This window comes from Heteronotia binoei, chromosome 8, assembly GCF_032191835.1.
Source record: "Heteronotia binoei isolate CCM8104 ecotype False Entrance Well chromosome 8, APGP_CSIRO_Hbin_v1, whole genome shotgun sequence".
Classification (NCBI taxonomy): Eukaryota; Metazoa; Chordata; class Lepidosauria; order Squamata; family Gekkonidae; genus Heteronotia; species Heteronotia binoei.
The window spans coordinates 102,217,903-102,239,012 of record NC_083230.1 but is presented as its reverse complement, the minus strand read 5'-3'; the positions used below and the strand labels follow the sequence as shown (position 1 = coordinate 102,239,012).

The following is a 21,110-nucleotide window of genomic DNA, read 5'->3' as shown; positions in this document are numbered from 1 at the left end:
ATAAATTTGTAGTGCCCTCCTTCTTTCATAGTGTATTTGCACTTAGCCCAAGGTTCTGTGCATCTGCACTGGCAGTTCCGTTGTGTGAGCTTTATGTTCAAAGGCTCTCCTAACCCTCTCCATAGGTTGAGGGGTGGAACTGAATCCCATTTACTGAGGATTTTGTACATTGTTAAAATAGTTTTCTACTCTGTTCTTTTTTCTTACAAAAGAACACAGTAAATTTTCATTAGTTTTGTTTATTCTGGTTGTACACGATTCTTTCCAGACGGGCTGTCAAATAGAGGTACACATAAGAAAGTTGGAGTTCATTGAGTACAAAAAATGTCCAACCACATAAAAATATTATCTTGGAACTGTAGAGGTTTAGGAAATTGTATAAAAGCTAAGAGAATCTCAAACCTTATGTATAAAATGAAGGCAAACATCCTGTGTCTACAAGAAACTCATTGTAAGAAAGTGAGTGATCCCATCTTGAAATCTAAATGGTTTTCACAAAGTTTCCAAGCTCCAGGCTCATCCAAAGCGAGAGGAGTTGCCATATTGATTTCTAAAAATATCCCTTTCCATTGCGAAAAAACCTTAGTTGACCCCCATGGTAGATTCTTGTTCCTCAATGGTATTTTAGATGGCACACCCTTAACCATAGCGTCAATTTATGCCCCAAACAACAACCAAATGGAATTTCTGGAGACTGTTTTTTCTAAACTAAATGAGTTCAAAAAGGGGGAAATAGTGTTGGGAGGTGACCTTAACCAAATAGATGATCCCAAATTAGATAAAACTTATAAAAATAGAATTGAGGCCAAAAAGATACAAAACTCACTTAAATTACAGCCATTGTTCTTAAAACATGACCTGAATGATGTCTGGAGAACTCTGAACCCAGGAGTAAAACAATATTCCTTTTTCTCTCCGGTCCACAACATCTACTCTCGCATTGACTACATACTCATGTCTAGTGGTTTGCTGCAACACACAACTGAGGCCGATATTGGCTCTCAAAACTTGTCAGACCATTCAACTATTTCTGTGTCCATCGACTTAAATAGCAGAGATGACACCAACCGCTCATGGTCCTTAAATTCTTTATTATTAAATGACAAACGTTTTTGTGATCTAGTTGATAAACAGATTATAGAATATTTTCGTTTTAATATTTCATGTGGGGTGAAACAGGAAATAGTGTGGGATGCATTTAAGGCGGTCATGCGGGGTAATCTCCTCTCTTTGGCAACTCACTATAAAAGAGAAAAACAAAAGACCATTGGTGATCTACAAAACAGAATTAAAGCTTTAGAGCTGAGACATATGCGATTTGGGGGGAAAAAAACTTTAAAAAAACTGGAATTTGAACGCAAAAAATTAGCTTTACTAGAAACTTCTCAAATCCAAAAACAATTAATGTATTTAAAGCAGAGATATATTACCAAATCCCCCAAATATTTAAAACTACTAAAAAATAGAATAGCCAAAAAACAGAATTCCTCGTTAATCTATGCTATAAAATCATCAAAAGGTGAGATGCATTTAAAATCAAAAGAGATTACGGCACAATTCTTAGAATGCTATAAAGTACTTTATAATTCTAATAACCCACAGATGAGTAACATCAATGATTTTCTAAATAAAATTAATTTCAAAACCAAAATTTCTGAAGAACACTTAAATTTTCTGGAAAAGCCTATTGAGAGTATAGAACTGCAGCAAACCATAAAGACTATGAAAAATAATAAGGCTCCAGGAAATGATGGCTTGACATCAGAATTCTATAAAAAATTTTTACCTAACATTTTGGTCCCTCTATTAGACACATGTAATTCGGTGCTTACCAGAGGCTCTATGCCTGACTCATGGAAGGAAGCAAGAGTAATAGTCCTGCCCAAACCAGATAAAGATAAATTGAATGTAAGCTCATATAGACCAATCTCTATACTCAATCATGACTTTAAAATTTTTTCCTCTACTCTAGCTGCTAGACTAAATAAAATAATCTCTAACTACATTGATAAGGACCAAGCCGGATTTATTCCGGAAAGATCAATAACGGACAACATCAGGAAAACTCTGAATATTATTAACTTTTGTAGGCACACTAAAACAGAGGCGGTCATGCTTTCTCTTGATGCCGAAAAAGCCTTTGACAAGGTGGAAATTCCTTTTCTAAAGGCAGTCCTTACAAGGATGGGATTTGGCCCTAATTTTTTACGTTCAATACAAGCCATTTATGCAGAACCCAAAGCTTTTCTATCTATTAACAATTATAATTCCAGGAGCTGGACACTTTCTAGAGGTACGAGACAAGGCTGCCCCTTGTCCCCTATTTTGTTTGCCTTGTCCCTAGAACCCCTAGCCATGGCTGTGAGAACTGATCCAGATATAAAGGGAGTGCTTATCGGCTCTCATAAAACTTCATACAAACTAAGTCTGTTTGCTGACGATATGATATTTTATTGTACAAACCCCATGCCATCGTTAAATAAATTAATTTCCTTAATTGATGACTTCGGAAGAGTGTCAGGGTTCACAATAAATTTTCAGAAATCAGAAATATACCCTATTTGGTTGGGACCCGACTTGGAATCCAAATTAAAAAGCGCTTTTCATTTCAAATGGGTGAAATCCCACATTAGACACTTGGGTATTTTAATCCCTTTGGATTTACAAAATCTTTTTAGAGATAATTTTGATCCTCTGTTAAAAGGTATATCAACAACTTTTAAAGACTGTGAGAAACTTGCATTGAGCCTACTAGAAAAAATAGAACAAATAAAGGTCTTTATCCTTCCAAAATTCTTATTTTTATTCCAGAATCTCCCCATTGCTATCAAATCAGAGAGTTTTAAAAAATGGAAAGCTCTATTTCTAGATTTTATATGGGGGAACAAAAAACATAGGATAGCCTACTCGACCTTAGTGAAACCTTTATCGCAGGGTGGACTGGCACTTCCAGACTTGGAGAAATATTACTTAGCGGCACAACTAAAATATATTTTGCTATATGCAGCTCCTCAAATTGATAAAGACTGGGTGTGTATTGAACAATCCTATATAGAACCAAAGCTGTTATGTGAAATAATTTGGAATAAGCCTATGTCACGTAATTTAAATCTTCAATTCAATCCGTTTTTGAAAGTAACTTTGAATACATGGGATAGATATAGAAATTTATTAGCACCACATCCATCCCCTGCTACAGTTTTTTTGGGGCAGGACTGGTTTCCTGCAGCAAAAGATTCAGCTAGTTTCAAGAACTGGAAAATGGCTGGTATTCTCAGATTTAAACAACTAATTATAAATAATCAAATGAGATCTTTAAATAATCTGGAAAAAAAATATCTTTTTCAGGCAAACTGGTTGCAATATAATCAGTTACACCACCTACTCCACAACCCAAATATTATTTCTCAATTAAATAGACCCTTGAGTACATTTGAGGAAGCTATGATGGATGCGTTACCCAAACTGAAAGGAAAGACAGCAGTTATTTATAAAGAACTAAGCAATCTAAACCAGCCCTTAGATAGTTCCACCATTAAGGCATGGAACAAAGATTGTGGAATTACTATTACTCCAGAATGTTGGTCTAAGTTATGGTCTTCCTATTTATTCCATATTCCCATTTTGAACTTGAGGTTACAAAACTTTAAAATTTTCTCTAGATGGTACTTGACACCGTTACAAATATATTATGCTAAAAGATCAAAAGACGCCAAATGTTGGAGAGGGTGTGGTCTCTTGGGTTCCTTTATCCATTGCTGGTGGGAATGTCCAGTGATAATGGAATTCTGGAGAAAAATTCTGCCCACTATTGAACACATAATTGGTCATAAAGTTCCCTTTACTCCGGACTCTATATTGCTCAACCTTTGGAAAAACATGGAAGTGCCTAGACACAAGAGTGATTTGGCTGCATTACTTATCTTAGCAGCGAAATTAGTAATAGCCCAACACTGGAAGGCCTCTCTCTTACCTACTAAACGTGTTTGGTTTTTAAAAATTTGGGACCTAGTAGTGATGGACAAATTAGCTACTACTATAAGAATTTCTGAATCATCCGATACAGGCCAGGTAAAAAACTTGTTTGTGGAAAAATGGTTCCATTTTTTTGATTATGTACAATCTGAACAAAATACACTGTGTAAATTGCCGGACAAGTACTTAAATTTTGCTTTATATTAGAACAACACTATGCTTGGCATGTTTAGTAATGTGATGGCTCATGGATAGACTCTATGTTTGTTAGTGTTATAGTTGATGTTTGTTAAATGTTATATATGTTATTATTCTAATAAAAATTTAAAATTGGAAAAAAAAAAAAAAAATTCTGTCAAAAACCTATTTTTTTTTCATAATTACACTTTTATTGAAGTTCTTACTTACATTTCCTTGTCAGTAAACACAGTTCAAAAAGAATGTCAGCAGCATTTACAAACAATGAAACAAAAAAAAAATCATGCAAAAGGAATGTGAAGGTCTGTTCAATGGAGATCCACTTTTCATGAGAATCTTTGTGTAACATTTTAAGAATTTGAGCCAGATTAGTGGAGTAGTCATAGGATTTGAAATCTGGGAGTCCAAGTCCTCCCTCAGAAGGGGGTCTCTAAAGAAATTGTTTTATATACATGGGGCTTTTTGTAAGACCAGAGGAAGTTATTGATGGCTTTTTGCCAAGATTCAAGTAAAGAGTCTAAGTGATCAAGAGCGAGAGTCCTAAAAAGGGAAGTTTCATACTATCAACATTTCCCTCAAACTAAATAAATCACAAGAGAGAAGCGCTACATGATTCTATACAGAATCAGCCGCCTGCTGCTGACATCTGCAGACTGGAGCCACTTACTTGGAGGGTAAAGAGATTTTTCTGCACACTTGGGGCACTCCCCAGATTTGCAGAAAAATCTGAAAATAGGAAAAAAATACACCGGGGGGGGAGGTTTAAATTGCCCCCCAAATAAAAAGTATTGTCTTATCTACCAGTAAGGCTCTTCAGGGACCACCACAGGGAGAAGCTGAGCCTGGCTGTTACAATGGAAGACACCAGGCAAATCTCTACACCCAGCTGCACCAGTAGAGGATGCCAGAGCAAAGGACAGTGGGAGAGGCTCCTAGCCACTGCAGCTGCACTTAATGGTGGGTGGAGAGGCTTGGGGCCACACCAGGCTAGGCAATGGGTGGGGAGAGGGGATTCACCTGTGAATCCCACTGCACCAGCAATGAGGGAATCAGGGAATTGTGAAGGGGAGGGGGGGTTGGGGTAGTCCTTGCTGCTCCCTCCCCTGAGATGGCAATCAAGGATTTGGGTAGGGGAGTGATGATGTCTTCACTTCCCCCTGCCAAGCCCACCTACCTGCAGAGCTGTAAGACAGGGACTCGGTGGGGGTGTAGAAGTCCTCGCCACCCACCCCAAGACAGCACGCCCCCATGCCCATCTGCTGAACGGGCAATCATGGAAGTTGGGTAAGGAGGCTTGGCAGACCTTGCCAGTTTGGTGTAGTGGTTAAGTGCATGGACTCTTATCTGGGAGAATGCCTTCACTTCCAGTTGCTGGAATGGCCTTGGGTCAGCCATAGCTCTCACAGGAGTTGTCCTTGAAAGGGCAGCTGCTGTAAGAGCTCTCTCAGCCCCACCTACCTCCCAGGGTGTCTGTTGTGGGGGAAGAAGATAAAGGTGATTGTAAGTTGCTCTGAGACTCTGATTCAGAGAGAAGGACAGGGTATAAATCTACAGGCTTCTTCTTGCTGCTCCCCTTCAACAAGCACTGAGGGAGCCGAATGGCTGCAGCAGTGATGGAAGGGGGCTTTGGCTCAGTGGTAGAGCATCTGCTTGGCATTCAGAAGATCCCAGATTTGGGTAGTCAGTGATGTAAAAGACCTCAGCCTGAGACCCTGGAAAGTCACTGCCAGTAGTGCAGTCAACACAAACCTTGATGGACCAAGGGTCTGATTCAGTACAAGGCAGCTTCCTGTGTTCACTGGGAGATGCGCAGGTCTGGCAGTGGCAGTATGGGGTGATGGATTCCACCCTCTCTGAGAGTTTTGTGGGTCCCCACTTGCAACCAGTGTTCCCTCTAAGCTGAGTTAGTGTGAGCTAGCTCACAGGTTTTTTTAGCCTCCGGCTCATACATTTTTGTCTTAGCTTAGGAAAAATGGCCCAGAGCAAATTAATTTATGCAGTAGCGCACAACTTTAATGCCAATAGAGGAAGAAGAAGAAGAACTGCAGATTTATACTCCGCCCTTCTCTCTGAATCAGAGACTCAGAGCGGCTTACAATCTCCTATATCTTCTTCCTCCACAACAGACACCCTGTGAGGTGGGTGGGGCTGAGAGAGCTCCCACAGAAGCTGCCCTTTCAAGGACAACACTTGTGAGAGCCATGGCTAACCGAAGGCCATTCCAGCAGCTGCAAGTGGAGGAGTGCGGAATCAAACCCAGTTCTCCCAGATAAAAGTCCATACACTTAACTACCACACCAAACTGGCTCTCCCAGCTCACAAAGTAGAATTTTCGCTCACAGGATTCCACAGCTTAGAGGGAGTAACTATATATTTTCTTCAGCATGACAAAAAATATGGAGGGGATTTTCAGAACTGTAAAAAAACAAAAATTACAACCCCAAAAGAACTATATGTAGAATACAGTTCTATCTTGAGTGCATCTTCACTTACCTTCACTAGGTCTATTCCTGCTTGCAGGCCTGCAGAACGCTCAAAATTCCCTGTTAGTCGCAAGTACTGGTACCTGAGGCGAAATACAAGAAGAGAAGAAGAAGAAGAAATGATATCGGATTTATATCCCGCCCTATACTCAGAGAGGCTCACAATCTCCTTTACTCCCCCCCCTCCCACAACAGGCACCCTGTGAAGTGGGTGGGGCTGAGAGAGCTCTTAAAGCAGCTGCCCTTTCATGGACAACTCCTACGAGAGCTACGGCTGACCCAAGGCCATTCCAGCAGGTGCAAGTGGAAGAGTGGGGAATCAAACCTAGTTCTTCCAGATAAGAGTCCATGCACTTAACCACTACACCAAACTGGCTTTCTAGAAGCTGGGTATGACTTGCCACCACTGAAACCATTTGGCACAGCCAAGCATGAATCACAATCAAAGCAGCTAAAACCCAGAATGATCCCATACTCTTGAGGGCTGGATTCTGTATTAGTGCTGGCGGTAACTTCTTGATTGTAAGGAGTCTAATCCTAAACAGAATTACATCCTTCTAAACCCACTGACTTCAATGCACTCAGAAGGGTGTATTGCAAATCTTAGTCTTCGATTTCTAAGATGGGAAATAACCATACTTGTCCTTCATGTTGTAATGATTGTAAAGCAAATTGTAAACTAAAAGTGTTCTATAAAGAAGTGCAGCATGCTATGCAGCTGGATTACACAGCTTCGTGTAAACCAAGGGTGTGCATTCAGATCTACCTGAGCTGAAACTCTACCCAAAAAATACTGGAATTGAGAAGGAAGGGGGAAAAGAAGCAAATGATCTTCAGCCTGCTTGCAGTTGCTTCATCCATAAGGACTGTTATGTCTGCCCTAGTCCTGTATATGCTCTGCACACTGTGGCCTGTCTTCCTCTTCGTTGAAGGAAACACATCCTCACCTGCGCAAGGTGGACTTTTTCAGGGCCTTTTCGACATCCATATCATCACTCTCATAGTCTGTGATGATGACATTGAAGTGTGGGTCCTTTGTCACCCTGAACAGCTCTTCCATGTCTGAAATGAACTGCACTACCCAGCGGGCCTGGTTTTTTACTGTTCAAAAGCAAGAGGGAACAAGAGGAAGAACAGAATCAGAGCAAAATTGCTTTGAAAGTGGTCCTTAGTACTTGATGGACAAGATATTCACTACTTCAGTTTCCTGCACAAGTTTGGGAGAGAGCTACAGCTCTGTGCCAGAGGATGTGTAAGGTTGTGGGTACAATTCCAGCTTTCTTCAGTGCTGGGCTTGCTGGACCGTTGCTGAGGTTCAGTATGAGGTAGCTTACTACATTCTAATATTTTGTATGAACTTAAATACCCTTGTTCGTACCATATTATATCCCAAAATGCTACAGGATAGCCAATGCAAATGCAACTATGCAACACCACAGTTGCAGAGAAAAAGATGCTGATAGGAGTATGAAGGAAAGCAGAGGTAATCCTCAAGGCTCTACTCTGGCTTTTCATTGGCCAGTGTGTTCCAAATCAAAGCAAAATTTTACTGGGTCACCTGGACTATTTCAGAAAAACACTCTAGTTTGTTGGACAAGTCTATAACATTTACAAAGGTTTCTGTGTTGTGAAAGACATACAAACATTCAACGTATGTCCAAATTTGGCACAAGAAAGCTGTAATTCTGCTGTATAAATCAAGCACTTTGGAATGATTTTTGTATAGTTTGCTTAATTTATTCTGCCTTTTTCATATTTTTATTTTATTATTTATGGGGAGAGCAATGGTTTTGAAAGCGGGCTGTAGCTCCACCCTCTTGACTATTGGACATGTGTTTTCAATCATACCTCTATCTTCTGGGATGTTGCTAAGCATTGACTACATGCTTTCAAGCCTATCTTGGCAACCACAAATTACTTTAAAAATACTAAAATTCTTAGGGTTTATTTATGTTATTTATAGTGTGCCTTTCTCATTGGGACTCAACGCGGATTACACAGAATAAGTCAACAGAATCAACAGGACTCCCAATGAACAATGAAATAGGTTTTGGATTGTAGAACCACGCAGAAGTCTAAAAAACAGAACTGAAGCAAAGCAATGTGTTAGCGTGACAAATTAAAGGATGCAAATAATACTACAGGATCCAACCCACAACAAGCTATGCTAAATCCTATAGCTAGCATATCATTATAAACAGCTTTTTTGTCATGGCTGGACAAATGGCACTGGCTTTTGGAGGGAAACCTAATCCTAATATTACAGTGATTCAGTTCTAGTACAGAAGAAAGGAGGTGCATCACAAAACAAAACCTCAGATTGATGACCTGTGATGGAACCTATGACGAGCCAAACACATTTTGAAAACAATCTTTCCCAGGGCAAAAAGGATCTTGATTTATCTTATTCAGACAGTAACAAACAAAAACATTTTCATCCCTGAAGAAGATAATTTCAAAACCCATTGGGAATACCAGAGGCTGCAACATGTTCCCATTTCTGTGCACCAGTTTGAAGTTTTGCCTCACCTCTTTTTAAAATTTGTCATTCTAGTGTCACAAGTTGGATATTTTGTCCCAGTAACATTTGGGAGATGTGACAGAGAATAGGAAACATCTAGTTTTTCTACTTTGGAATTTTGAGGAAGCCTTAAACAGATGTTGAGGGCTAATCAATAGATTTGTATGAATTTGACTAAGATACCTAGGTGTAAAACAAAGAGCCCTGTAAGTGAATCACCTAAACTCACCCAAGCCATGGCACTGACCTTTCAACTCCAAAGAAACCCATCAGAACAAATCTAGTGGATCTGTCCATGGACATATAGGTGGACAAAGGGCCAAGCACCATTATTCTCCTGCTGTTTATTTTTACACAATCTAAAATACCCAGTCCATCACAGTTGTTGTTTTCCCCCTTTACCTGGCACAATGAAATGGACCATGGCACGGTGGTTCCAGGAAAAGCCCAATGGCCAGCAAAGAATTGGTTCTTCTGGGATGACCATCAGATGGCGCCGGCGTCCCCATGCCAAGTTCTTCATAATTCTCTCCTCCTCCACACTGCTGATCCCTTGCCATTCCCGCGCAAAGATATATTCTGAAAAACGGACAAGGCGCCCACCCCGCTCCACCAACTCCAGCTCCAGGAGGTAGCGGCTGCCCCGCAGGTGGTCCTGACGTTTCTCTACATTCACGATGCGCCGCAATTGGAATTTCCTGCAATGGATAGCATTGTGTTTGAGCATCAGGGCTTCAGTTTGTGTCTAATCTAGTGCTGAATCAGTCAGCTTGAGGCACATTAAACCTGCAAGATTTCTGCTCTGCCTTACACCCGATTTCCTTTCTGCCGGGACTGAAAACATTGTATGATGGGGACAGAGGAACATGCAATAAAAGCATTAGCTTGATTTGCATTTCCTGCACTGTGCAGGGGGTTGACACTTGAGGGATCCCCTCCAGCTCTGTTTTTATATATAATTATTGCATAAACAGGAACATTATGTCATGCCACTGAATCAGTGTACAGCCAGGGTTTTAAAAGCCAGGGGGCGAGTCAAGAAGGGACTGCACCTTGCGGGCAAGCAGGGGGTTTCCTTCCACCTTCCTCTCCCCAACCCCAGCATGTGCAGCCATCCATTCCCCCCCCCCCAGCTCAACCATGGCAATTAAAGAGGGAAAGCAGGCTGTGCACCAGAGGGTCCCTGGAAGTTGGGGCCCCTGTCTGGAAGTCAGGGGGCAGTGCCCTTACAGGCCCCCCCTGTAGCTACAGGCCCGCCACCGATCCTTCTGGAATAGCGTTGGTAAAGCAAATGTGGCTTTTGGATGTGTCCTCATGAGGATCTTTGAACTGAATCTCCCCACCCTGCAGAACAATTTTTTGGGGTCACTATAAGCCAGAAGAATCAGTCAGATGCTTCTAACACCTGCACAACATCTTATTTAATTTATTTATTTTATTCAATTTATATCCCGCCCAAAAGCAAAAGCAGGCTTCCCCAAAAGGATTACTCATTAGCACTTTCGGAAAAATAGCATCAGAATTACCGGCCTAGTATATCTGTGATGTGCTGAAGGAGGAGGAAGAATCCACAGTTCTTTGTGAAGCTCTTGAGGAGGAGGGATAGAAAATAGGGCGGAGGGCTACGGGGCAAAGGAATCAATATTTGCTGATTGTCTGTGGTTGGTGTTGCATTCCATGAGAATGAGCTGACCTTTCAGTAGAGTGGTCAAGTCAAAGAAAGAAAGAAAGTTCTGAGTCTATTCTCAAGGTAAGCTTCCTTCATTTTTAGACCACCTTAGCTGTTATCGGCGAGGGAGCAGAGAATCTGTTTGAACTCTATACTCCCGCTCTGTAAGTACAATTCCCAAGATGTGAGATAATGAATTTCAATCTAGGTTTCTCATCTGTAGTGTACATGTGACTTGTTTCTTCTCTCCCTGCTGTGCCATGTCTAGAGCAGCCCTTTGTAGCACCCTCATTTCTATACTCCCCCCCCCCCCATCCCGCTCAGACGCACCAAGTTCTGGCAAGGTCAGTTCCCTGAGCAACATCCTGGATTAAAATGCCTATTGTTCTTTTCTTCATCTAGTACAGAAGTGCCCAAACTGTGGCTCTCTCACACATATTGTGTGGCATCCAAAGCCCCCACCACCTCATTGGCCAGCTTGGAGAAGGCATTTCTCTCTTTAAATCACTTTTCCAAGCCAAGCCAGCTGGCAGCTTGGAGAATGCATTTAAAGTTGCCTTCTTTCCACCTCTCCCATCTATTTGCCTTCCTTCCTTGCAGCTCTCGAACATCTGACATTCATGTCTCGTGGCTCTCAAACGTCTGACATTTATTCTATGTGGCTCTTTTGTTAAACAAGTTTGGCCACCCCTAATCTAGTAGGAAAGGCAGGGGCATGGAATAAGGAATCACAGTCTGGATCACATGAGCTGGTGGGGTACAGTGGTTAAGAGTGTTGGCCTAGTATCTAGAAAACTCAGGTTCTAAACCTCACTTGTACCATGGAAGCTTGGCGGGTGACCTTGGGCCAGTCACACTCTCTCAGCCTAACCTACCTTACAGGATTATTATAAGGATAAAAAGGAAGAGAGGAGAACGAGGTAAGCTGTTTTGGGTTCCCAAAGGGGAGAAAGGCAGGGTATAAATGAATAAATTAAATAAATAAAATCTCCAGGTTCAAGCCCAGTAGTACCTAGTAGGGCTGAACAGTGGGAAAGCCAGAAATGCAGGGTCAGGAAAGAGCAGGAGGGTGGGGGCTCATAGGCCATGTTCCTGGCTCCTCCCATCTACAGAAAAATGTCCCTGTTCTTTGTCAGGATAAAGTCTGGTAACATTTCTAATCATTTATTTAGGCTTAGAGCAGGGGTGGGGAACCTCTGTCCCAAGGGCCGTATGCGGCCCTCGAGGTCACTTGGTGTGGCCCTCAGGGATTGCTGGGCCAAACTGAGCCATGTAGCAGCCTCCCTGGGGCCTGGCTGGCCAGCGAGGATCGTGGGGCCCAGCTGCGCTGTGCAGCTTCTCCAGGGCCAGGCAGGGATCACAGGGATCAGATGTACTGTGCGGCAACCTCACTGGGGCCTGGCTGGCCGGCCAGAATTGCTGCAGGGCCTGGAAAAGTTACTGTCACAGTTCAGTTTGCACTTGATTATCCCAGATGGTGTGGTCTAATATGCTACTGAGTTCCTGCTGGGCTTTTTCTACAAAAAAAGCCCTGGACCTAGGCATTTGCCTAGGGCAGCAGGCCATATATGTGTGTGTGTGTGTGTGTGTGTGTGCGCGCCAGATTAGGCTCTCCCCACATGACTTCAAATAGAAAAACAATTATTTGCGTTAATTTTGCTGGCCTGAATCATTCTCCCTCGGTGGAGCACTGTTTTTTGAGTTGATAATTTTTATGGCCCGTGAATCATGTTATAAATATCCATATGGCCCTTGGCAGAAAAAAGGTTCCCCACCCCTGGATCCAGAGTACAATTTCATCATGCATGTGAGCCATAGTTTGTATTATGATAACAGATCAGAGAGTTCAGTTCATATTATGAGTACAGATCACAGAGTCCACAAGATACCATTTGCCTTACCCTTTATGTCTCTGGTTGAGTTTCTTCAGAAATACACGAGTGATCTCTAGGGCTTCCTTCTCCTTCAGCAGCAGGTTCCCCGAAGTGTTGCACTTCAGATCAATCCAGTCTGTCCTCAGCACTTGGAAGTCCAGATTGTTTGCCCTGAAAGTCTGTTCCCAGTTCACTGGTTGGTCAAATACAGGAATGTAGTCAAATCCTTCTTCTTCTGCATCAACTTCTCCTTCCTTGTCCTCTACCACCAGCTCCTCTTCCTCCTCCTCCTCTTGAACTGCTGGCTGAACAGAATCAACCCCAATAGGTTTCTGGGAATCCAGCTCTATCCTTCCTAAGACGACATTGGCGGCATCTGCTGCCTTATGCTGGGCTATATATGAATCCACTTGATTAAGCCACTGGTCCTCATGATCTGGGTGTTCCAGAAGAGCTGCCTCTACAACACCTTTGACAGACACCTGAAATTGTGTCCTTGTTTTTGAGGTATCCACTGACAAGTCCTTGTTAATGTTATCATTTAGACTTAATTGAACAGGATTGGCTTCTCTAGGCATCTTTCTGGTTGTGTCCCTGGGCCTGATAGGATTTTGCTCCCCAGCCATTTTGGGCCTTTTGTGAGACTGCAGCTCCTCATCTTCCACAATCCTTTTGCTCACTGCTAAATCATGGATACTCCTGTCCTGAGGAGAGTTTCTGGAATTTTCTATTACTCTACCTTTCAAACGTGTCTTCCTCTTCAGTGAATTTTGTTCCAGATTGTTTTTATTGTTCCTCTGACTGACTGAAGCAATTCTCAGACTTTTAGCTTCTTTGCTTTCTGTTTTCTGGCCAACATTGACACCAGTAACTGACAAGAGATTCCGATGCTTTTGTGGAGAATAATCATAAGGATTGGCATACTCTGCTGCAGGAGTGGGATCTTTATCAGCGTTGAGTTTTGTAGAATTCAGTTGGGGAAATGAGTCTTCTCCTTCTGGATCTGCATACTGGATGTCATCCGAATTTTCTCCCTCAAAGTCTGCAAAGGATACACCAAATAATTCTGTGACTACTGATATGCCAATAAAGGTACATGATAATGACGATACATCGAAAACACAGCTACTGTTTTGTTACTTTCTCACTAAATTTTGACCAGAAGTAGGAATAAAAACAACCACCTCTACCACCCACCTCTTGTCTACACTAGTTCCGCCACAAAGAGTCTCTGAGGCTGGAGTCTCTGAGGCTGGAGACAAATAACAGTATTAAACATATACTATTATAGTACCATTGCTGCTCACTGTGGAAACACTCCTTTCTTTTGGAAAACCTACAAAACTTGTTTGTCCAGAGACAACAGTGAGAGAAGAACATGCCCACCCTCCCCCCCGGCATGGCCTACAATACCCCAAAATAACATTGGCCAGCAATATCATCAGTTTTTCAATTGAATTTTTATCCAGCTTAATATATGCTAGTAGGACAAACTACAAGAATCAACATGGGGTTTTGGGTGGGAAAAAGCCCAGTGGGAACTCATTTGCATATTAGGCCACACCCCCTGATGTCACCATTGTTTCACACAAGGCTTTTCTGTAGAAAAAGCCCAGCAGGAATCATTTGCATATTAGGCCATACCAATAATAATAATAATAATAATAATAATAATAATAATAATAATAATAATAATAATAAATTTTATTTATATCCCGCCCTCCCTGCCTAGGCAGGCTCAGGGCGGCTAACAACGGTTCAATAAAATTATACAATATAAGGTAAATTAAAACAACAATTAAATTATACAGTAGTTTAAGAACAACAATCTAAAACCAGTTCCAGTTGTCTGGGTCGTTCCATAATTTAGACGGCGGTGATCTTCTTGATGTTATTCTGTATATTTATATTATGGCAGGGGTCACTAGATAAAATCGTTGGTGGATTAAACAGCCATCCTATCAATGGTCTACAAAGGCCTGCTTGAAAAGAGTAGTCTTACAGGCCCTGCGGAATTGGTCCAAATTCCGCAGGGCCCGTACCTCCTCCGGGAGTTGATTCCAAAGGCACGGGGCTATAACAGAGAAGGCCCGTGCCCGGGTACTCTGTAATTTTGCCTCCTTTGGCCCAGGGATAGTCAGCATGTTCTTCCCTGCTGACCTCAGTGCTCTCTGGGGCTCATATGGGGAGAGACGGTCCCTCAGGTAGGCAGGTCCTCGGCCATATAGACACCAAGCCAGCCGGAACTGTGTTTCTGTGCATTCCTGCTCAAAAAAAGCCCTGCAAATCAATATTTGGAATGTCCAAGATTTTTAAACAATGAAATGCAGCCATGGGGGGCTGCAAATCTGCTCCTGATCAGCAGTTATCTAAACCACCTCCATCAAGTTTATGTTATCTCGATGGGGGGGTGGGGGGGGATACTCTGTTTCCTTCTTTCAATGTGAAACCACTTCGTTTGACTTTACCAAACTGAGGCTAGAGTTCAGGGTGGCCAAACTTACTTAACGTAAGAGCCACAAAAAATAAATGTCAGATGTTTAAGAGAGGAAGGAAGGAAGAGAGGAAGGAAGGAAGGAAGGAAGGAAGGAAGAGAGGAAGGAAAGAAGGAAGGAAGGAAGGAAGGAAGGAAGGAAGGAAGGAAGGAAGGAAGGAAGGAAGGAAGGAAGGAAGGAAGGAAGGAAGGAAGGAAGGAAAATAGGTGGAGGGAGGAAGGAGGTGGAAAGAAAGCTTAACTTAAAAGTATTCCCCAAGCCACTAGCTGGCTTGGCTTGGAGAAGTGATTTAAAGAGAAAAATGCCTTCTCCAAGCCAGTTGACAGGGCTTTGAGTCACACAATATGTGTGAAAGAGCCGCAGTTTGGCCACCACTGCTATAGTTCTTTGTCAGCCATAAAACATAAGAAGAGGAAGATGAGACAACGCTTGTGTGAGTACCATGTAGTTCCATACCTGCCTGTTCTGTCATTTCCTCATACTCTAGATTTACCCCCTCTGGTCTGTCAATTTTCATATACTTGGAGAATCCAAATCTGCAGGAATCAAAAAGAAACACAAGTATTACTTTATTGCTATGTTTTACTATGTTTTAATACCACTTTGTTCTGCCTGGTATTTATTTTATTTACACCTTCTTCTAAAAAGTTCTAGAGGGGTGACATCTAGAATGTTTCTATAAGTGATTGTCCTACTGGAATTATGGACTGCTTTGTGGCGTTAATATTTGGAATTTTGAAATGAAAGAATGTTGAATGTACCCGATGTAACACGGTGCTGTTACGAATTGTGAAAATTTTTCTGAAAGGACTTGTTACTAAAAACAATAAGGAAAACAAATTATATGATATAAAAAGTTTAATCTTTATTGCATATTGTAAAAAGAAATAAGCAGTTATGTAAATATTTGTTGATTTTAGGAGAAATTGTGTAATAATGCCTTTAATCACAGGTTCATTTCCATTGCATGCTCAAAAATCTTTGTTTTAGAAATTTTAATTTTCTGTGCACCTCTTCTACTAACATCTAATTGGTTTTTTAATTGTTTAATCTCTACTAATGTTCTCATTATTATTGTTTTTATGTTCTTGTTCCAATCTCTGAATTTTTTCTATTATCTTTGTTCTACTTTCCCGCTTTTTTAAAGAAACAGTTGCTAGTCCTCTGATAAAAGCTTTGTGTCTCAAATTGCAGCTGAAGACATTCCTTCTGTGTTGTTTATTTTTCAAAACTCTTCTAAATTTTTTTACACTTATTTACTATATTGTAGTAGATGAGTATCACTTAATCTCACTTAATCTTCTTCTTGATTCTCTATTCCATTGCAAAACTACTTCTATGGGATTATGGACTGCAAATATCTTTGGTTTGAACCTCTACTTTTTCTAAATCCATTGTCAAACTTTTTGATATCCAACACATATCTATTCCTGAATATGTTTGATGTCTGTCTGAAAAGAAGGTGAAGTCTCCGCCCTTTGAATGCTTGGTCCTCCAGGGGTCTTCTAATTTCAGAATTCCTGTGCATTAAAATACATTTTAAGGTAATTTTCCACCTTTGTTATTCTTTGCTCTGTCCTTTTTTGGGGGTCTAGTACTCTGTTCATATCACCAAATTTCATTATTTCCTTGGAAGTCTAGCATAGTTTGGAAAAAAAATCTCAAAAAAATTAACTTTAGCCTTATTTGATGCATATATTGTTGCTATTGTACATATTTTGCTGCCTTCTGGAAGTCTCATTTTTAAAATTAGGTATCTTCCACCTGAGTCTCTTAATACTTCTAATTGTGGGCTGTTTATGTAAATGGCTACTCCACACTGTTTTGTGTTACAGCAAGATATGCTTTGCCTAATTTTTTATTGTTTAAAATCTAGTAGCATTTTGTCTTTCAATTGGTTGAAGATTATCATGTGTTCTGAAGGAGAATTCAGTCCATTGGTATTTATTGATACTATTTAAATTTATCCATTTTGCCCTGATGTTGTTGCTATGTCCACCTAATTCTTTTCAATGCTTGTTTCTTCATTAGAGTTTTTGGTCTTTGAACTTTGCTTTGGGCTGCTAGTAAATTACTTTGAGCTACTTGGAGATTCTTTCTTTTCCTCTATGTAAGGCCTTTGCTTGCAGTTCTACAGCCAACTGCTTAATTTGTTCTTCAGTTTCTTCCTTTTGGTAAGCATACCTCTATTGCAAATGGTATTTCCAATGGCATTTTAGCTTTCTTTTGTAAAATCTGCCACAAAAAGGTCAAGTCTTTCCTTTTTTTTTTTTAACACACTTGTTAGTAAATCCAGAAAAAAATATGAACTTCTTTTCCTGACAAACAGCCATTTTTCTGTGCATAGGGAGATATTTTCATGGGGGCCCACTCAAACATGCAAAACTTCACCTTCAGTCTACAAGCCAAAGCAGTCACGATGCAGATGGATTCCATGTACAAAGCTCTGCAGCCATTCTTCTCTTTACACAGCAGGTGTGTGGAACACTGTTTTGAATCAGGACCAGAGTGCAGGGAGATGGGAATTTAAGACTTTCCCTTGAGCCTGAATTGGCTCTAACAGAGCATCTGTTTGCCTCACTGGGGCAAATGTGCAGGTTTGGACACTATGCTTCTATACTTGGTCCAAGGGAGCAAATGGCAACTTGGCATGGCTGTTTTATTTGAGATAATGGCATTGGGCTTAACCTCCTTATCTAAACGGTATGAACATATGAAGCTGCCTTATACTGAATCAGACCCTTGGTCCATCAAAGTCAGTATTGTCTACTCAGACTGGCAGCGGCTGTAGTATGCTCCTCCCGTTCGTTATGCATCCCCACTGCTTCTTTGCAACACAAGCTATTTCAAAAATACCATACAGCTAATGCCATTATACTGTTGCAGTACAGACGCGGTGCCTCGTTTATCCAGACAGCATGGGAATCATCTAATACAGTTGGATAATCAAATACTCATATAAATGGGAGTGGGATTTATATTTATACTTGCATGAACTGTACAGTCTTAACAAATAGGGTGCAGGCCTCTAGAAGCTTTGTATACATAAGATTCAGTTAACAGGACCTTTACAGTAACGAATGCCAGTAACAGTTGTACATTTTGTTTGCACAAGAATACTTTTGCACACAGTCATCACAGACATGGAAGAAAACTGCATGTGCCCCACAATATGCATACATATCTATTTTTCCATAGGCACAAATAGCAGGAACCTGCTGCTAATCATAGCAAAATAGATGCAGATACATTTTTACAGTGTACATGTGGTATACCAGCTGGTTTCTCATATGGAAGTTATATCCACATAATAATAATAATAATAATAATAATAATAATAATAATAATAATAATAATAAACAACTTTTATTTATACCCCACCCTCCCCGCCTAGGCAGGCTCAGGGCGCCTAACAAGACATGTAAAACCATGATACAGATAAACAATAGATAATATAATTAATAATTTAAACAATAAAACCAATAAAACAGTATGACATTAAAACACAGTCGAATGGCGTATAAGATGGCTCGGTATTACTGATCTTATCAGGAGTTCTGTCTTTAACAGCTAGCTGGAAGAGGGCAGTTTTGCAGGCCCTATGGAACTGGTTAAGATCCCGTAGGGCCCACACCTCTTGCGGCAATTGATTCCACCATTGGGGGGCCTTTGTAGAGAACGCCTGTTCTCTGGTAGCTTTAATTTAGTTTCTTTTGGACCAGGGATTTCAAGAAGATTTTTTGAACTTGATCGCAGTGCTCTCTGGGGAACATATGGAGAGAGGCGGTCCCTAAGGTAGGCAGGTCCTCGACCATATAGGGCTTTAAAGGTAATGACCAGCACCTTGTAACGAACCCGGTAAACAATTATCGTTACAAGGTGCTGGTCACATATGAACAAAAGTTTCTTGTATAAAGCATCTCTTACTACTTCTTTTCAGCAACAATAGCTTTATAGATATATTAATGTACACATCTTTTTTAAAAGGTAGTCCCCTGTGCAAGCACCAGTCGTTTCTGACTCTGGGGTGACATTGCTTTCATAACACTTTCACAGTAAACTTTTTACGGGGTGGTTTGCCATTGCCTTCCCCAGTCATCTACACTTTCCCCCCAGCAAGCTGGGTCCTCATTTTACTGACCTCGGAAGGATGGAAGGCTGAGTCAACCTTGAGCCGGCTACCTGAACCCAGCTTCTGCCAGGATCGAACTCAGATCGTGAGCAGAGGAGCTTAGACTGCAGTACTGCAGCTTTACAACTCTGAGCCATGGGGCTAGATTCACATCTTTTACCTTATCTTAAAATTCCATCATAGCTTTCCAGTCACAAAACTATGCAACTTCTCCAAGATGGAGGGGGTTTACCTGTCTAGGTAATAGGCATTTTCCTGGTAAAAGCACTTATTTTCTGTCTCCATGTGGCTCAGGCGGCTGTAATCATTGGGATATATGAAGGACAAATGAACCTGGAAAGAGCAAAAGATGTTCCCATCACTAGAACTGAACGTCAGAGTTACTTTGCACGATCAGAGATACCCAAAGGTTTCCAGCTGCAGCTCAGAGTTGTTATCTCAAAATCAACACACATTTCCAGACTTATTTGCAAAATGTGTGGATCATTGTGTAGAATTCTGAGATCCACTTTGCTTTATACCAGGGATAACAAGCATGCTATTTAATTATGCAGTCATTTACTCCAAGATGAAAGTGAAGAAGTAGACACTCATTTTCCCCTTAATTTTATGCTGTGGGTATATTGCTTCAGGTCAAATAAACAGCAAAACAAAGCACATGAAACAACTGTGGTTTCAGGACGAGTAAGCACCTGAATTACTCAGATGCCCCTCTCTAGAGCATCAGTTATATTTCTGATGCAGCATTAAGATCTGAGATTTCATCTGGTTCTCCACAGACTCATCCTCTTATTTTGTGGAAATGTTATTATTTTCAAGAATTCCTACCCTAAAGCTCTCAGTCTGCTCGTTTGGACTGTTAAAAATAATACCATTAAAAATAATACACAATAACACTGATACAAAATATCGGCGCAAAACTGAACAGATGTGCAAAAAAAGAAGAGATTGGATTTATACCCTGCCCTTCACTCAGAATAGCTTACAATCTCCTTTCCCTTACGCTCCCCACAAGAGACACCCTGTGAGGTAGGAGGGGCTGAGAGAGCTCTGAGAGAACTGCTCTTGAGAGAACAGCTCTGAAAGAACTTGTGACTGACCCAAGGTTACACCAGCAAGTGCATGCGGAGGAGTGGGAATCAAACCTCGTCTCCCCAGATAAGAGTTTGCACTCCTAACCACTATGCCAAACTAGATCTGAATTCAGTAGCAGCTTAGAGACCAACAAAATTTTGGGGGGATTTTGCACAGGTGTGCAAAAAAGACTCTTTCAAATGGAAGATGACCACCAACCTGTGAAAATGAATGTTAGCTAGCCCGATGTGGGAATAACCCTAGTAATGCGAAGCTGGTACTGTCCATCAGCTCTTTACAGCAGAAACTGAGCTGCTGCATAGTAAGGTCCCCAAATAAGTGGGATCACCCAAACCCTGATTGTAGTCATTGTATTTATTTACAAAATTTGTATGCTGTCTTTCAGCCCAGTCAGAGCCATGAAGGCAGCTAACAGTTAAAACTAAACATTATAAAAGCATATATAAAAGGATGGGCCATTGGCCTGATCCAACATGACTTCTCTTATGTTCTTATAGATCTAGGAGTTGTGGTAGATAACCAACTGAAAATGCTGAGACAGTGTGCAACTGCAATAAAAAAGGCCAATGTTATGCTGGGGATTATTAGGAAGAGAATTGAAAACAAATCAGCCAGTCTCATGATGCCCATGTATAAATCAATGATGTGGCCTCATTTGGAATACTGTA

The 21,110-nt window shown here is 41.1% G+C and overlaps 1 protein-coding gene across 1 annotated transcript in view; it reads right to left on the bottom strand.

Moving 5' to 3' along the window:
* B4GALNT3 (beta-1,4-N-acetyl-galactosaminyltransferase 3) overlaps positions 1-21,110 on the bottom strand; it is a 140,260-nt gene that overhangs the window by 7,262 nt on the left and 111,888 nt on the right. Inside the window, exons 12-17 of the mRNA XM_060245761.1 lie at positions 19,580-19,680; positions 15,672-15,751; positions 12,748-13,762; positions 9,580-9,875; positions 7,604-7,757; positions 6,667-6,739 (exon numbers count right to left, since the gene is read on the bottom strand). Coding sequence (XP_060101744.1) covers positions 6,667-6,739; positions 7,604-7,757; positions 9,580-9,875; positions 12,748-13,762; positions 15,672-15,751; positions 19,580-19,680 — 1,719 coding nt within the window. The remainder of the gene's footprint in view (positions 1-6,666; positions 6,740-7,603; positions 7,758-9,579; positions 9,876-12,747; positions 13,763-15,671; positions 15,752-19,579; positions 19,681-21,110) is intronic.